Source organism: Staurois parvus, unplaced genomic scaffold (assembly GCF_062004578.1).
Source record: "Staurois parvus isolate SC_StPar_1 unplaced genomic scaffold, SC_StPar_1.0 ptg000096l, whole genome shotgun sequence".
NCBI lineage: Eukaryota > Metazoa > Chordata > Amphibia > Anura > Ranidae > Staurois > Staurois parvus.
Window position 1 is genome coordinate 6213733 of NW_028317892.1, and position 17928 is coordinate 6231660.

The window sequence follows — 17928 nt, forward strand, 5'->3', positions numbered from 1 at the left end:
CCATATGACATTCTCCCAATCCTCTTCTGGATCATCTAAATGCTCTCTAGCAAACTTCAGACGGGCTCGGACATGTACTGGCTTAAGCAGGGGGACACGTCTGGCACTGCAGGATCTGAATCCCTGGCGGCGTAGTGTGTTATTGATGGTAGCCTTTGTTACGTTGGTCCCAGCTCTCTGCAGGTCATTCACTAGGTCCCCCCGTGTGGTCCTGGGATTTTTGCTCACCGTTCTTGTGATCATTTTGACCCCACGGGATGAGATCTTGCGTGGAGCCCCAGATCGAGGGAGATTATCAGTGGTCTTGTATGTCTTCCATTTTCTAATTATTGCTCCCACAGTTGATTTGTTCACACCAAGCTGCTTGCCTATTGCAGATTCAGTCTTCCCAGCCTGGTGCAGGTCTACAATTTTGTTTCTGGTGTCCTTCGACAGCTCTTTGGTCTTCACCATAGTGGAGTATGGAGTGTGACTGTTTGAGGTTGTGGACAGGTGTCTTTTATACTGATAACAAGTTCAAACAGGTGCCATTGATACAGGTAATGAGTGCAGGACAGAGGAGCCTCTTAAAGAAGAAGGTACAGGTCTGTGAGAGCCAGAAATCTTGCTTGTTTGTAGGTGACTAAATACTTATTTTCCACCATAATTTGCAAATAAATTCTTTCCAAATCAGCCAATGTGATTGTCTGGATTTTTTTTCTCATTTTGTCTCTCATAGTTGAGGTCTACCTATGATGCCAATTACAGGCCTCTCATCTTTTTAAGTGGGAGAACTTGCACAATTGGTGGCTGACTAAATACTTTTTTGCCCCACTGTATATATATGCGTAGTTAACAGATTCTATTCAAATCTAAACTCTTATTTTTTAAGAGCATCTTATATGTTACCTCTGTTGATAACGTTCTTCTTTCTGTTTGACAAATTATTCTTATTTACATTGAATACATAATGCAATCTATATTTCTCTTTTCATAATACAGTCTATATTTCTCTTTCATAGGTTGTTCCAGATAATTAACGGATCAGCTTCTGGAGTCACCCATTTGTTTGCCATTGCTCACGTGATTCATTACGGAGTATCTAGTTTTGCAAGGTTTCCACTATTGCAGTTGCTGCCCAACATTTACTTATCTTGAACAGCTACTGGATTGTAAATGGATATTGAGACACGGAAGTAAAAGAATAACATAAAGGATTGTTGTAAAAGTTAATTTCTACATTACAGAAAGCCTCCTGCCTATAAGGAGGTTAAAGAATGATGATGACCAGCACTACCACTGACCATGTGAAAATGGAGCCCCCGTTTTATCATGAGGATACTCTAAACTTGCAAGATTTTGCCCAGATTTCAGGATACAGTGGAAGTTCTCCTGGGGAGACCCCAACAAATCACCAAACTAGTGGAGCAGAAACTGCTGTCCGGTATACTCCAGAACATAAATTATTGAGCGCTAACATAATAATTCAGGCTACAAACCTAAAAAAGAAAGGCCTGGGTGTGGTTGCAGCAGCCTCAGTTCCCCCATCTGTCATACCTGATGGTTTCTCCGAGGTGATAACTCGAGGCACTGATGCATTGAAATTAATGCAAAGTGGGAGCGGTAGACTCTCCGATTCTGCTGTGGGTAGTCGTGAAGTTGTGGTTGGGAATAACCTCAGTCCAGTACCAGCTTCTGAAGTTGGTGCCATAGTGGTGGCAGTTGGCAACAGTACAGTTAGCAATAACACCAGTAACACTGGAACAGATGTTTCTCTACTTCCCTCAGCTACATCGGCTGCATTGAACTTACTTAAACTTTCTCCACCAGAACTAGAGCACCTTTTAATTCAAGCTGCCAGCCCTGGCCTTTCAGCTACATCGAGTAACAATCCTAGTGCTGCTGCTACTGCCCCTTCACAGCAGGGTACTACTGTGCCAACTACCACAGTTCCACATCCCTTTCTTTACCGTAACCAACATATTATCACACAAGAGCAAGAGGGCTTTGCAGATGGCTTTGTTAAAGCATTAGCAGACCTACACAAACAGAATCAGCTGCTGGGAGCACCAATTTCCCCATCTGCTCTTGCTACAAGCTCCCCACCTTACCCAACCCGCTCATTGCATCCGGCTGGAGAGGTGCCAGTCTACACCAATCTTAGCAACTTCAACCCTACAGCAGCTGCCACGCAGCTTAGTCCTCCACTCCCACAGCCACCTCCTCCTGCCTCCTATACCGGTAATTCTGCTAATGCCACACCCACAGTACAGCTTCACTTTCCTGGACTCACCCGCTTACATACAGTAAGAGGTCCTCTTGATGAACCACAAACAGTACCTGATGTATCACAGTCTGGGGCTTCTACAACTGGTGGTGGTGATACAAACACACCCCCTTCACTTTCACCAATTGATCTAGAGACTCAAGAGAGAATCAAAGCAGAAAGAAAAAGGTTGAGAAACCGAATTGCTGCCTCTAAGTGCCGCAAGAGGAAACTAGAACGTATTGCACGTCTGGAAGAGAAAGTGAAAATGCTAAAGTCTCAGAACTCTGACCTAGCCTCTACTGCCAGTCTCCTAAGAGAGCAAGTGTCTCAGCTCAAGCATAAAGTCATGAGCCATGTCACTAATGGCTGTCAGATAGCTGTGACCAAGGCTTCACCTGGTTCAAAAGGTGATGACAGCTCAAGCTGCTGAAGAAGTTGAGGAGAAAACAAAAATTACTAAAAATCTATCCTACCAATGCCAGAGACTTCCACAAGCAGTAACAGCGGAGCTAGTCTTGCGAAGAGTGGGTTACAGTATTTCCTTAACTTGGATAACTTGCCTTGTCAATTTTTTTTTTTCCAAGGCAAGCTGATTAAGATGAAAATTATGGTCACCAGCAAGTGAAGTAATTTTGATGGAATAGTAGAATTGCACACAGCAAATGCATACATCTTAAGACAAAGCTTTGTTGATTATCCTCTGGTCTATAACCACAAGGGCCAATAAAGAGTTGCCATCAAGTTTACGGTGTACTGAATGATATTAGTTTTCTTGTAGCATGGCATTTTACAAGAAAAAGGAGACCTGTCATCTGTTGCAAGGGTATGTTTGCTATAAACAGCAAAATAATCAAAGGATTATAATTTTTCAATACTACAGAGTGGCATGGAGCCTGTAAGAATGAGCTTAGACGGCCCCTCCCTTTTACCCAAACTTTAACCTGCTGGACCTGTTTGGATGTGTTTCTTTGCAAACAGAGCAACTCTGAACTCTATACAACAGTAAAAAGGGATATAAATAAGGTTTAATGGGGAGATCAATGAGCCATTTCTTGTAGTTGTTGAAAAACAATATCAAGTTCACTTCTTTGAAGCCTGGGGTTGACTGGAAACGTGGAATGTAAATGGAGTTCTTGCTTATGCAAACCTAATTTTATTGTGCAGTGCCAAAACTTTTTTGTTGGGTTCAAATCGGCTATATGACAGAGTAGGTATTTTGAAAAAAGCAACGCGTATTAACAAAGAAATTCACTTTTAAGAACTGCCAGGTTTTGTAGTATAGTGCATTTTTATTATTGTGTTTTAATTTTCTTTTAAAGCATTCATTTGAAAACCGTTAATATGCCCTCTAAACTTTTGGTTGCACAAATGTAAAACAGCTTTACCAATATTTTGCAAAATCCTCATATCTGTGGGTCTCTAATGAAGATATGGTATATGGGTCACTGTTAAATCATAGTTTGGCTCATGACAATAGTAACATTAAACCTAATTTTAGGCAAAATGTATAGCATACCTTTACTAATACCAGTAGATATGAGTAATAAAAAGATTAGGAAAAGTAACACAGTGACATGCTATGAAATTTAAAAAAAAAAAAAAAAAAAGGACTGAGTGTTGCTATGATTTTAAATGCATGTCTGGTTGGTAAATAGAGATAAGTGGTTGCTAATGCACTTAAAAGTTGTTAAACCATTCCCAAAAAAGAGAAAGCAGATATTTTTTTTTTTCATAAACATAATGAATGCTTTTCAGAAATGTATACAAGTTATTGGAATAATACATAGCGCTTAGACTGAAACCTATATTTTATTTATTTCTATCAGTCTTAAGCAGGACACTGAGTATTTTTTTTGTCTTAAGCTTTCTGGATATTGCACTAAATGTATTTTGTATACTTAAGTGATGTGTATTACTTGCCAATCAATTTATTTAATGTTTATTTAATTAAGAAAACAGGGGACCATATTGTTATTTTTCTGTCTGTGAGTAAAATGTGGGTTTAAGCACATGGGTTCGAGATCAAAATTCTATTTTAAAGTACTGAAAGAAAGTTTGTAATTTAAATGTTTACTTCTTAAATGTATGCAGACAGATTCCAGTATTTGTGTTAGTGCACATGACAAAACCTATGCTTTAATCCAGACTGCATTGATCACATAATTAAAACAGGGATTTTTAAAATGTGGGTCAGGCCAAAGAACTTCCCTTGCCGTACCATTTCCTTTTATCAAGCATTCTAGAAATTCTAGATTTGTTTAGTTTCATATGGTATAGTTTCTCATTTTTTAATTAATTTATAGACGGCAGTATTTAAAACACGTTAGTATAATTCCTACCAAAAGATTTAGGTTCCCCTGACCTACAACTATTCCATATTTTATCTTGAGAAGTTTTAAACACTCTGAAATAGGATACGTTTTCATGCTATATATTTATTTTATAAATATAAATGTCATTGTATTTTTGCTAGAATGGAAATGTGTATATATAAAGCTATCTGGACATTGCACATTGTGTTCAATTTGCAATCGAGACGTAAATGCCCATAGAATGAGAGGGAATAGCTTGCGCGTTAAGAAACATAGCTTTGAGTTCTCTTAGCTTATTCCAACTGCCTTTTGAGTTATTTTCCTTTTATGCTGTGGGCATTGAAATTCTATTTATTTATTGAAACTTCGACTTTTTTGGTTTTAAGTCGAGACATCTATTTTTGTAATAAATTGTTCTAAGAGGCTAACTTTATAAGAGAGGAACAAGTGGTACCTCTTTTTGCCTCTGGTACCTCTTTTGTAATGTGTACATTCCAGCTGGCTGTGCAGTACTGTATGTCTTTTAGATTACTTAGCAGTACTTTAAAAAGGTGACAGGTTAAGGGCTCACATCGCTTTTTGGATCACACTTTGTTTCATCGAAGGCATTTGGAGAAAAAAAAAAAAAAAGACGTGTATTTATTGTAGAAGATGTGATGACATTTAATGCAGTCATCATGAATACTTTTGAAAAGAAAACTGCCAACATATTAGTTCCCTTCTTTGGGAGATTTGTTGTTGTGAGCTAGGAAATTGTGTAATTGTGATATCTGTTTTATGCTACACAAACAAAGGGAAGTTAGACATGTTTTATGTTCTTTCATGATCGGTTTTTCGCACAATGGTGTTATGAAAGAAAAGTTTGTGTATTCAGTGTTGTGTGTTTTTTTTTTTTAATGGAAATATACAGTGGCTTGTGATACTTTTCTATTCTCCTCCCTGGCTCACTCCATGTTTGCCTATAGTGTAATTTTATTATCTCTTACATTTGGTGAGTTAAAGCAATGTTTTAATGTAGTAGACGTTAAACTATTTTGGCACGTGTGTTGTGCTTGAGATCCCTGGTTGACGTTGTACACCTCTTACCACACTTTTTAGTAGTAACCTACTTTAAAGAGCAGTAGTATTTCAGTTGCTTTACAAGTTGCTGTTTCACTCCTAATTATGTTCTCTATTGTAGTAGTAGTACTAGTGGATCTTGGAGGTTCATATACAAGCCTTTGTGTGATTTGTATGAGGCAAAGTGAACTGTCATACTGTCAGGGCAGTACAATCATCTGTTGATAATTAAAGGAATTTAGCCATTGTATGTCTGTCTTTTAGCCTTTTTAGGAAAACCATCATAAAAAAAATTAAAGTTGAGTTTCTGTTGTGTGTACTTTGTCTGACAGCTGCCGAGTAGATGCATGGGGTCAATACCACCTTTCTGCATTTTTTATTTTTTCCTAAAAGCTTTGATAATGGCACTGCTTATGCAGATCTCCATTTATGGGAAGCCCAAGTTATATTATTACCAATCTTCAGATCTCCTCTTTTAATGAGAACTCCACCAAAGTTTTTAAAGTGGACAGTTGTGTGAGATATAATAATGATTTTCCTGCTCCTCTGGTCATCATTGATATGTCAGTTATCAAGCACTTCCACTTTCAGCCTTCTGTGCCTATAGAGGAGGGCCAACTATTAAGATGGCCATAGACAGTTTTTGTTTGTTCAGCGAGCAGGATGAAGATATATAAAATTAGCAGAATCCTCCATCCACACAAGCAAGGGAGGAGAAGGAATCCCCACTCAATGGGACACTGTATTTTGACAGCCTGACCTGCCACTGTCAGGATACACTGATCAGCAGCTGTAGCTGCTGATTGAGAAGTCTACCAGCATGCCCCCTCAACATAAGTTGATCAAACAATCAACTTTTGTCAAGCAGGGATGGCCACACACTGATCGAAATGCATCTTGTCCTTGTTGAACAGTCTGAACTTCGATCAGTGTTTAACCAGCTTTAATATGTTTGTATGCCTCAGATTTGGCAGTGGCGGGACTTCGTTTTCTACTAACTTCAGAATATGTGAGAAAGTTGAAGCTTTTTAACAGATGTCAATTCCTTCTAAAGGAAAATTAACTAAAACATTATGGGTTGGATGGTTTGTAAATGGCTGGTCTATCAGAAATGGATAGAATTCTTTTGAATGATTGCCAGAGCATTGACTTTACAGTTGGCTGCGTATATCTCTTAGGGACTCTCAAGTTGGGAAAAGGGGGGAGGGAGCAGGAAACATTGGAGCCCAAAGCTATACAGGAGATCAGTGGGACAAAGTTAGGCAGAGAAATTTCCCAGCGAAGCCTATAGGAGCTTTGTATAACTACCTTGTATAAAGCAAGGTACTGCAAAAAAAAAAATAGGCTGCAGAAGAAGTTAGTATTTAGACAGGATTTTGCACTCTTAAGCCACCAAACAATTTTTAACTTTTATTGCATTGATTTATTTATTTCTTTTATTACATTTTATGTCCTTTAAGAAATTGCAGATCCAAAGTTTCTTGCATGCAATAGTACACTATATTTTTTGTAACTTAAAGTGTAACCTTGCATTAATTTAAGCTGGCCATAGATGGATCGAACTTTGGCCAATTCAGTAGGGACCAGCTGAATTTCGATGTCTATGTCCATTCCTGCTTGTCAGCTGTCGATCTATGGATTGGCGTTTGCCAAATGGGATGTTGGAAAATTTTAATTTGATCAGCAGCAACAGACAGTTGTAGTAGTCCCTGTTGTCAGAAAACAATAGCACAGTAGAGAAGATTTCTCCATCCACATTGCTTGTGTAGCTGGGGAAAATCTGCTGTTTTTGTTTTTGTTTTTTAAATCAGCCCCTCTGACTGATAATAAAGAACATTTAGCCAGCTTTAGCACTGTAATTGGACTCTTTCTCTGGGTAGCAAGTGCCTGCGTGCATTTTCAGCCTCTTTGCAAAATGCCTCAGTTGCCTGAAATCCCAGAGTTCTCTCTTAAAAAAGCTGCAACCTAAGGGTGTATGGTTGTGGTTGTTGAGTTTTCTTGCCCCTTTCAAATAGCTGTGGCTATAAGTCATTGACACTACCTGTCACATTCCTGGCCCATAGGCATGGGAGGTGGGAAGGGATCTGGCTGCTAATTTCTTTTTGAAGCACCCAAGCTACTGGGTCACTTTACTGAGAAGGTAAAAATGTGTACAGACACGAAAAGATACCTGCTACCCAAAGAACTGCTAAGCTTTGTTACTTTTTCCTGCTTTTGTTTATAAGCAAGGTTCTTAAATTGGTAATGCAATCTTATTAACAGAGTAAATTTTGTAGATTTACAGGGACACAGACAACTTGACCACTGATCCACATAATTTGTCCGTGTTCTTGCAGGGAGAATTGCAGAACATGCACTACAGAGAAGAGCAAGAGGCATGTTAGAGCCTGTTTGCAAATGAATCAAATAACTAAAACCCAATAACAAAAATGTAATATACTGAAACCTAACAGTCCAAAACGTGGTGTCTCAAAACAGGATAGAGGTTTTAACCTTTTCCCTTTGTACATAAAACTTAAAGTATTGTGCTTAAGTGTTCTGCTTAAAGGTAACAGATCAAACGTTTTAGGGTCCATGCACACTGGCTTAAAAAAACACTTCTTCTACAGGAGTTTTGCATTGAAGCTCACTGTTGTCCTATGTGTCCATGCACATTAGGAAGAGTTGAGGCATATTTTAAGCTCTGCGTTTCAACGCATGTAGTGTTTTTTTCTATTTGCCTAATTTAAAGAGTTTATTTTCTTTATGCAGGCTTATGGGTTTCACCATTTTAATTACAATGATTTCTTCTGCATCAAAACTACTACCTGCACCATGAAAAGTGACAGCTATGGGGGTTTAGGCAAAATAGAATGCCCATGAATGAGGGCCCATTCACACCAGCACATTTTAAAGATGCATACTTTATAAAATGTTACACATTTTGCATGAGCACATTTTTTTTTTAAAGATGACTTAAATGCATTTAGATATTTTTTTTTCCTCCAAAGGCTTGCCATAGACAGGAACATAACATCACAGGGAAAAATGAACGATGAAACATCTACCTGTTTTGGATCACACTACCATGCTACTGAGACCTGCCACTACCTTCTCTACAATTCAGCCAGCAAGTGATTGTGGTGTATAATAAAATGTTTGTTTCTTTTTTTTAACAATCCATGACCACTTGCATGGAGTTTTTATAAAAAATTACAAAATCTGTGTGTGATAATAAGCACTTCTGACCTTTCGATTTGGTAATTATCACCTTCTATATACCCCTTATATGGCGTGTTCATTACAGAGATTTTGCACCCCAACTTTTCACTTTTTTCATATTTATACTAAAGTACATAAAACCACACAAGATGCATTTTTTGGGAACAGCTCTGTAGGAAAAACATTTAATTACCCTAATTGAACCTAAAGAGGATCCTCAGTCTCCAGTAAAAATTACAGGACAGATACAAATACTGTATCTGCTGTCTTTTAGTAGAAGGACACTTACCTGACAAGGGATCCAGCACTGTCTTCATCTGGACCTGTTCTTTACTGGTCTTTGGGTCCCTGGCACCAGTAGTTTAGTATGAGAATCCAGCTGTGGCTCCATCGGCTTCACATCCGACTTCCCACTGCATATGTGAGGGTTGTGCTGCACTTTTTGAATGGTCCCACAGCCTCTTGGGACCTTTGACTTCAAGAGGCTGTGGGGAAGGGACAGTTGGATTAGAGACAGTGGAATTGCCTGTCAAAACTAGGTACCCGTCCCCCTCCAGAAAAAATTAACCTCCAATAATGTTGGGGGGGGGGGGGGGAATCCCTAAAACCTGTACTTTCCATTTAGGGTTAAGTGCTCTTTAAGGTCCTGAAACAATCTTGTCAGTTGTGTTCTTGATTTAAACTTTTCTTGTTGCAGGCCAAGGGTGCAATTATATAACCCTGCTAGACATTTAGACTGCTGCAGGGCCCAGAAGGTAATAGGTGCCCTTTCTGATAAAATAAATGTAGATGAAATCTAAGAATCTATACAATTGCTATAAAAAAGTGTTCTGTATCACCAGAGGAATTGCCTTCAAGATATCGATTAGAAACAGGGGACTCGTTAATGGTTTTGCCAAAGGACCCCATCATACATAGTTACAGCCTTGGTGGAGATAGCCTACACACAGTCATTGCTCTAAATCTAAATAGTCATTTATTCATATGGTAATTCAAGTAAAAATGCATATATTCACCATCTTTGTGACCCTTTAGCTCACAAGTGTGTGTTTTTTTTTTTTTGTTTTGTTTTTTCTGTAGTCCACGAGGAAACCCACAAAATGAGATGTATTACTTTATTACACAATTTAGTACATCTAAAGAAAATTTACCTTTTTCTTGTCACTTCAGTAAGGACAATTTTGGTTCTCTAGGTTCCATACATAAGTTCTTGACATATCATCAGAAAATATTTTACTTTTTTTATTTTAACAAATATGGATAGTGGATAGCACTTACGAATTCCACTTAGATATGTATGTGAGGCATGGCTTTTTTCTGTTTTAAAGCAGCCCAATTCTCAGGTAACCAAATTCCTTCAAACAGTGCAGCTTAGGATTGAATGGTACAGCATTTACACTAAGCATCCAGCAGTTGCTCTTCTTCTCATGTCCACCTTGTCATCTGTTTCACATCACTGTGTGGCTACAAGGTGACCAGGAACAAGCAGCATTTCCAGTTCCTAGACCCAAAACCATGGATGATACTTTCAGTGCCATCCATTAATAAGAAAGAGGAGTGGGTGGGATAAATCTCTAGAAGAACAGAGTGTGTCTAGGCACTGTCACGTGAGTGGCACTGGTCTGCTGCTTTTAATCAGGAATCATAATCCAACACTTTTTTTTTTTTTTTTACTGGTTGCCTTGCCACATTAAACATCAGTGACTGATCCTTGTTAGATAGCCGAGTTTCCAATTTTAATTATAGGTCCGATTTAACCAGTGAAAATCAATGGTAGTGACCCCACAATTGTCTGTCTTGCCAGTTTAAATTGATGTTCGTTCATAAAAATGTTTTGTGCTTCTTCTTTGTCTCTATGTGCCAAATTGCAATGTGACTGCAGTAGAATAATTCAGTTTGTAAAACAATTTGTTTATGTATAGGTAACTATGGTTTCTGATGTATTGGATCCATGACAGGACCTTTTTCATTGCACATTTTCCACGGCATAACGCCACATCACATATCGTAAAAAGAAAATTATACATATGGATGGTTAGCAGCTAGATACCATTCAAAATCCAACATCCAGATTCAAATGCTAGTTGGCATCAGCAAAATAATCCACTCATCACCCTCAGGCATACCACTTTTAATGCTGAAAGGGGTTATGGGTTGATAATTCCTGCTTAATTGACCTAATTGCAGAAATAATTAACGATATGATTTCCCTATTAGGGAAGTGATGGGAGTGAATCAATTGGCTAAAAAACTGAATTGCTGATTTTCAGCAAACCCCGACTCAAAGCATACCGGCTGGATTCACTGTGAGTTTTTAAGCATATAAATTGATTTACTCATCCCTGCAGTTTTGTATAAACTTGTAATTTAATTTTACCAGACCCTTATGAAAGTAACTTTTTTTTATGTTCATATCCAGTTTAAGAAAAAAAAAACATAATCTGGTTAAGGGAATACAGTTTTCACAGCTGGAGTAGAAATATACAATTCCAGGAAGAAATTAGGTCACAAATTCTCGAAGCATTACCCACATCTGAGTACTGGATTCTTGGCAGCCATCAAGAGTTTGGATATTTTGTGTATGGACATTTACCGATCTCCATAAATCTGTCAGGAATCATAATTTAAGTGTATACTGTATATTGTGTCAGTCCCTATATTGTTCCCAGAATGTTTGCTTACCTGGACTGAGACAACTGGATCACAGCCAGCACAATATCCATAAAAAAGGGATGTAAGGTAGCTGTACCATTTACTCTTTCCCAAAGACACTGAGAAGTTTTACAACTATACTATTAGCATTTAAAACCTAGAATAGTTTGTTTATTATTATTGCACTTTTACATTTGTACTTCAAGCGTTAATGCTGGACATTCACAACAAAAGATCCAAAGTGTATTTTTTTTCTAGTATAATTTGGATTGAATTCAACTGTTTACAATATGATATTGTCTGGAGGAAGTCTCTTCCATCAATGGTTAAGCAGCACATAGTGTGTTATATATTTGGATGATATATGTTATGCTCTTCTTAGACTAATAGCAGTTTAATGCTATGCAGATGTGGAATCTCTTGTCTGGAAACACATTTTGAAAAAAGTTCTAAAATGCAGAAAAAGATAAATATAACTTATTGGCGTTGTCAAACGCAAACTTTGATAGTGATTCTTTGCTATGATCAAGCCTATGTCAGATGGGTGGCATGTAAGCTACATTTGATAAACGGGGACTGAAGAAAATCAACAGAATTCTAGCACATTGAACTTTATTGTCCTGGTTTGTACAAATGAATGAGAATGTTTCCCTTCCCGTGTAAAATGATCACAGATTACACTTTACAATACGTACTGCAGCAACAAGTAAATGTTTTGTTGGCATGCAATACTCCAGAATAGTCATCTCTTGTCAGATCACATTTTAACAGAGTTACTGTTAATCAAAGTAACTCAGATGTATGGTGGAAACATTTGTTTGTCGTAGGGCTGTCATTTACCAAAATTATGTAATATGAGAACAAACCTTTACAATCAATTTCTATCCAATCTCACAGGTCCTTGTATTACATAATTGTTAGCAGATCTAAAGGAGTTTGTAGAATCAGATTGTATAGTGAGGGGCCAGCTATAAACAAAATTGTGTGTAACATGCCTATACAGGCATTTCAAAGCAGAAATGTTCTTTAACGGACTTCTAACTATCCCCCCTACTCCAACTTTCTGTGTAATGTAAATTAATGCAGTTTTGTTTTGGATAGAGTAGATAAGGGATACAGCAGGGGTTCTGTTTTCTTTTTTTTGCCATCTGTGTTCAATTGGAGAAATTTCCCTTCACTTGCTGTTCCAGATATTTAACAAGAAGTTAAAGTGTCACTAAAACCCACAACCATAAAATCCGTCTGTATATGCAGTAAAGCATGCTTGTTATACTCACTCTGGAACCTAAGGGGTTAATCCTCCATATTGTGTAAAAAGGCTGTTTGATCCTGTCTTCTCTGATCCTCCCCTTCTTTTACTGTCCCCAATCCATCTGCCATCACATAGAGCAGCAGTGGCAAGTCTGCACATGCTCTGTTTTATGTGCATTTCTAGAGAGGTTTTTTTGGGAGGGAAGATTAACCAGTGCTAGGCCGGACACTGATAGAAGTCAGAAGACTGCTATATACTACTGATGAAAAAAGTTATTTAGCAGTTTATACTTACTACAATAATTGCATTTCCATGTTTTGTATACTGTGGAAGACCGGATATAGTGAATGCAGGGTCCTGAGTTAAGTAACACTTTAAGCATACATTTTCCTCATTTCCCAAAACAGGTGTACCCATTGGAGGATTTACCCTTACCTTTTGTTATGGAGACAATGCTAAAATTTTAGATTTCCCCTTACTTTGTTTCTTTGTAATACTACAGTACATATAGAGGGGTGAATATTCCCAGTGGGACAGCAGTGAAAACTTGGGCAGCTAACCCTTCCCTCATCTATCCAAAAAAAAAAAAGTCTGTTTGTCTACAGGTACATTTTAAAGGTTACTGTAGGTGGTAAGGGGGATATAATTGTAGTTTAGTTGAAAACTTGGGACTGCATTAAAATATAAGTATTTCAAACAATGCTGGCAGGACCAGATTAAGTGAATTATGAACCTTTGTTTCCATTAACTCCAGACAAAAGATCCTAAACATGTGTTTGGACATGTTGGTGTTGATTTATTAAATGCATATGAGCTGTTCAATTTGGAAGTGAATTTTCACTTTGCAATGGAATATTTCCTTAGCTTTGTGAATGTGGTCAAAATTCACTTTGCAAACATTACAAAATAATGTGTAAGGATGTGTTTGTACATGATTCTTAGATTGTAAGCTCCAAGGAGCAGGGCCCTCCTAACTCTCTTGTATTGAACTGTATTGTTGCTGTAGTGTCTCCCGTTATATTGTAAAGTGCTGAGCAAACTGTTGGCGCTATATAAATCCTGTATTATAATAATGATTGGATGATGACGATGACCTCATTCACTAAGCTAAGGGAAAATTCCCATACAAAGTGAACAACCCGTTTTGTCTTTAGCAAAGCCAAACATTTGTTTTTTTTACATTCCAAATTAATTTTATGGTATATTTGTGTCATGAATTTGTATTACAGTTTTAACATTAGTAGACTGTAAAATACATCAGCATTCTAACAATAAATGTGTGATGTTTGAGAGAAATCTTAGTTCAAGGTACTCTTACACAATAGCTGGTTACTATCATAGTTGGACATTTCTGAATTGGAAATCTGAATTGGTCTGTTGGTTGGAAGCTCCAGGCAAATTCTGTTCTGTTGGTCAAGTATATACACAACTTTGAACCCCATTTAGATATTTGCAAATGTATAAAAAATATTTTATGATGCCAATTTCTGATGATCACCTTCATTCAGTGTGTATGAATTCCTTTAAGGATTCGTGATCTGTCTCCCAGGCACCAAAAAACTAGACTGTAAGCTCCCCTGAGCAGGGAAACCATGCCTCAGCAGTTCCAAATACAGAAAAGAAAAGTGCAAAACCTATAAAAATATATCAATTTTATGGAATGTGTTTACTTGATTACATGCTATAACTTTGAACAAATATGGAGGATTTCAGCATTTGCTTTTCAAGATTGTTCACCCATCTCAGCAGCTGTTTGGTTGTTGACTTCAAACTGTGGGATGTGGTTATTGCTGTTTGTGCTGAAGTGAAAATAAATATGTCACCACTCTTGCCTTTTTCTACTCATTCCACTGAGCATTCCATTTTGTATATGTCCTTATATTGAGATCCGAATTGTCTTGAAAGATAACTATTTTCGATATAAACATTTATTTTACTGCTGATTTTATAGTATAAAAACTCAAAACCTTGTTTTAATTTTGGATGAAGTGGTTAGGGTATAGAACCCTATCAGTTTTGTTTTTTTTAGTCTGTGTTCCAGTTAGGGAGAAGCACTCTCTTGATTTGTCCTGGTGACTAGCATTTTGAGTTGCCATCAGGATAGGGATAGAATTACATTCTTCGAATGGGAACGAGACACAAGAGAATTCTTCCTAGTTGAACAGAGATATATAAATAACTATTTTCGGTATAAACCTTTATTTTACTGCTGATTTTAAAATATAAAACCCAAAACATTGCTTTCATTTTGGATGAAGTGGTCAGGGTATAGAACCCTATCAATTTTATGGTTTTTTTCGCCTGTGTTCCAGTTAGGGAGAAGCATTCTCTGTATTTGTCCTGGTGACCAGCATTTTGAGTTGCCATCAGGATAGGGATAGAATTACATTCTTCGAATGGGAACAACAGGACACTTAGAGGATTATTTACTAAAGCTGGTTCACTCAGAATCATGGTAGCCAATTAGCGTCTAACCTCAGCTTGTTCAATTAAGCTTTAGATTAAGCCTGGAAGCTGATTGTTCTTTATCCAAAAGTGCACAAGATTCTGAGTGAACCAGTTTTATTAAATAAACCCCTAAGTAAAGGAAGTCTTCCTAGTTGAACACAGATATATAAATATTTTGTAGCGCTAAAATATCAAAATAAATACAAATATATATCAAAGTGAAAAGAAGTCAAACCAAGTCCATAATAAAAAATAAATGGAAAAAAATACATAATGTGCAAACAAGTCAAATAAAGAAAAAGTTCTCCAAAAAAGTTCCAATAAATTCAATAAGTAAACATAGATAAAAGTCCACAAAACAGTGTGATAAAGGCAAAAATAGGATCTTCTCAAACTGAGAAATTACCATGTGTTGGAAGAGAACCCAGTGTGTTGTTGCTCCAAATACAGATAGTGTTCCTGAGCCAGAGGAAAAAAGCAGCTCCTTACCAGAAAAAAATTACCTCTGTCTCACACAGGGGTGGACTGACCATTTGGAATCTCTGGCACTGCCTGGGGTCAGGGGGCCCCATGAGATGCCCCTAGTACCTTTTTCATAAGCTTTTTTGAGTTTGGGCAAGGACACAGGGGCCCCATGATCCCCTATTGCCCGGGGGCCCCATGAGTTGTCAGTCCGCCCCTGGTCTCACATATGGTCAGACCGCGCTCAGTGGGTTAACCTCCCTGGCGGTATGATTATTTCAGATTTTTGGTGCTGAAAGTGGTACCATTATTTTGCATGGAAATATGTAGTTTTTTTTATTGTAGGCTGTAATATTTAGGAATAACTCACTGAAATCTGTACGAACAAGAGTCTAGTAAACATCCCGGGGAGGATAAAATTTGAAACACAAAATCATAAATTATAATTTAATAAATAATCATAAAAAATAATAATATAATAATAATACATTTAATTCAATAATGTAATCAAACCAAAAACACTGAAATTTGAAATATAGCGCCATAATAAGTTCGCACATTGCTGAGCAAAGTCGCAAAATCGTTTTCAGTGTCTGATGACGAATTTCCCAACGAATCATTATCACTCAATTCTGCAAGTGGTTCTGATTTACTATCGCTGTTCTCTAGCTGATCTAAACCGCTTTTGACCTAAAGGGACACTTTTTGGACGCCATGGACGTTTCTCAGTTTCCAGGCAGAAAGAACAGACAAAATGCAGGCAGGGCACAGGACAAAGCACTAGGGACAAAATGTATGTGAAATGGGTTGAAACAGCAATGTTTTACTATGTAAAATGTTAAAAAAAAAAAATGACATTTTTTAAAATTTTTAAATTTCCCGCCGCCGGCGGCGCCCGTACGTCCGGACGTCACAGGGACAGGACACAGAAGCCGGATGCCGGCATCCGCCGAAGGAGATGGCCGGGGACGCTGCAGGGGACACATTGTGGGAGCGCAGGGTAAGGTAAGTGAAGAACACATGCCGGAGCAGTGCCGCATTGTATTCCCGAGTGTAGCTCGGGGTTACCGCTCTTGGTACTGAAATGTTACCCCGAGCTACACTTGGGAATACCGCTAAGGAGGTTAAGGTCTCCCTTGAACGTATTAGTTTCCTCTTCCGGGGCATACATGAGATATACCGGCAAAGTTGCTCAAAAATAAAATGACAAGCACTCCTACAGCAAAACTGTATATACTAATGCAGGCCATAGATGGGGAGAAAAAACGGCAGATTTTTCTTTTAAAAAACGAAAATTCGGTCGTTCAAGCGGCCGACGTTACCATCAATGGTAAAAAAAATCGGCCGATTTTCATCCCTTCTACAGCTGGCAAAAAGTGTCCCTGCAGAGAGCTCCGCTATTTCTGACAGTTCTCTGACAGTTCCTTCACATTTACAGCGGTTGAAACATTGTATCTATATTTGTTTCCATTTAGGATACAGAAGTTTTTATTCGGAAACAAATAGATACAATGTTTCAACCGCTGTAAATGTCAAAGAACTGTCAGAGAACTGTCAGAAATAGCGGAGCTCTCTGCAGAGATACTTTTTGCTGGACTGGAATTCTTCTTATTTTCATCCTACTTCTTCTTCTTCATCCTCATCCTCTTCTTCCTCATCCTCATCCTCTTCTTCTTCATCCTCATCCTCTTCTTCTTCTTCTGCATCCTCTTCTTCTTCATCCTCATCCTCTTCTTCTTCATCATCTTCTTCATCCTCATCCTCTTCTTCTTCGTCTTCTTCTTCATCCTCATCCTCTTCTTCTTCATCTTCTTCTTCATCCTCATCCTCTTCTTCTTCTTCTTCTTCATCCTCTTCTTCTTCTTCTTCTTCATCCTCTTCTTCTTCTTCTTCATCCTCATCTTCTTCTTCATCCTCATCCTCTTCTTCTTCATCATCCTCATCCTCTTCTTCTTCATCATCATCCTCATCCTCTTCTTCTTCATCATCATCCTCATCCTCTTCTTCTTCATCATCATCCTCATCCTCTTCTTCTTCATCATCATCCTCATCCTCTTCTTCTTCATCATCTTCTTCTTCATCATCCTCATCCTCTTCTTCTTCTTCTTCTTCTTCATCTTCTTCTTCATCCTCATCCTCTTCTTCTTCATCTTCTTCTTCATCCTCTTCTTCTTCATCCTCATCCTCTTCTTCTTCTTCTTCATCTTCTTCATCCTCATCTTCTTCTTCTTCATCCTCATCCTCTTCTTCATCATCCTCATCCTCTTCTTCTTCATCATCCTCACCCTCTTCTT

At 38.0% G+C, this 17928-nt stretch overlaps 1 protein-coding gene across 1 annotated transcript in view; it reads left to right on the top strand.

The window, feature by feature from the left end:
* LOC149467973 (transcription factor Jun-like) overlaps window positions 1-14554 on the top strand; it is a 46039-nt gene extending 31485 nt beyond the window's left edge. Inside the window, exon 2 of the mRNA XM_089670870.1 lies at window positions 1002-14554. Within this exon, the coding sequence (XP_089526996.1) occupies window positions 1257-2678 (1422 nt within the window). The 5' untranslated portion in view covers window positions 1002-1256 and the 3' untranslated portion in view covers window positions 2679-14554. The remainder of the gene's footprint in view (window positions 1-1001) is intronic.
* The last annotated feature ends 3374 nt before the right edge of the window (window positions 14555-17928 follow it).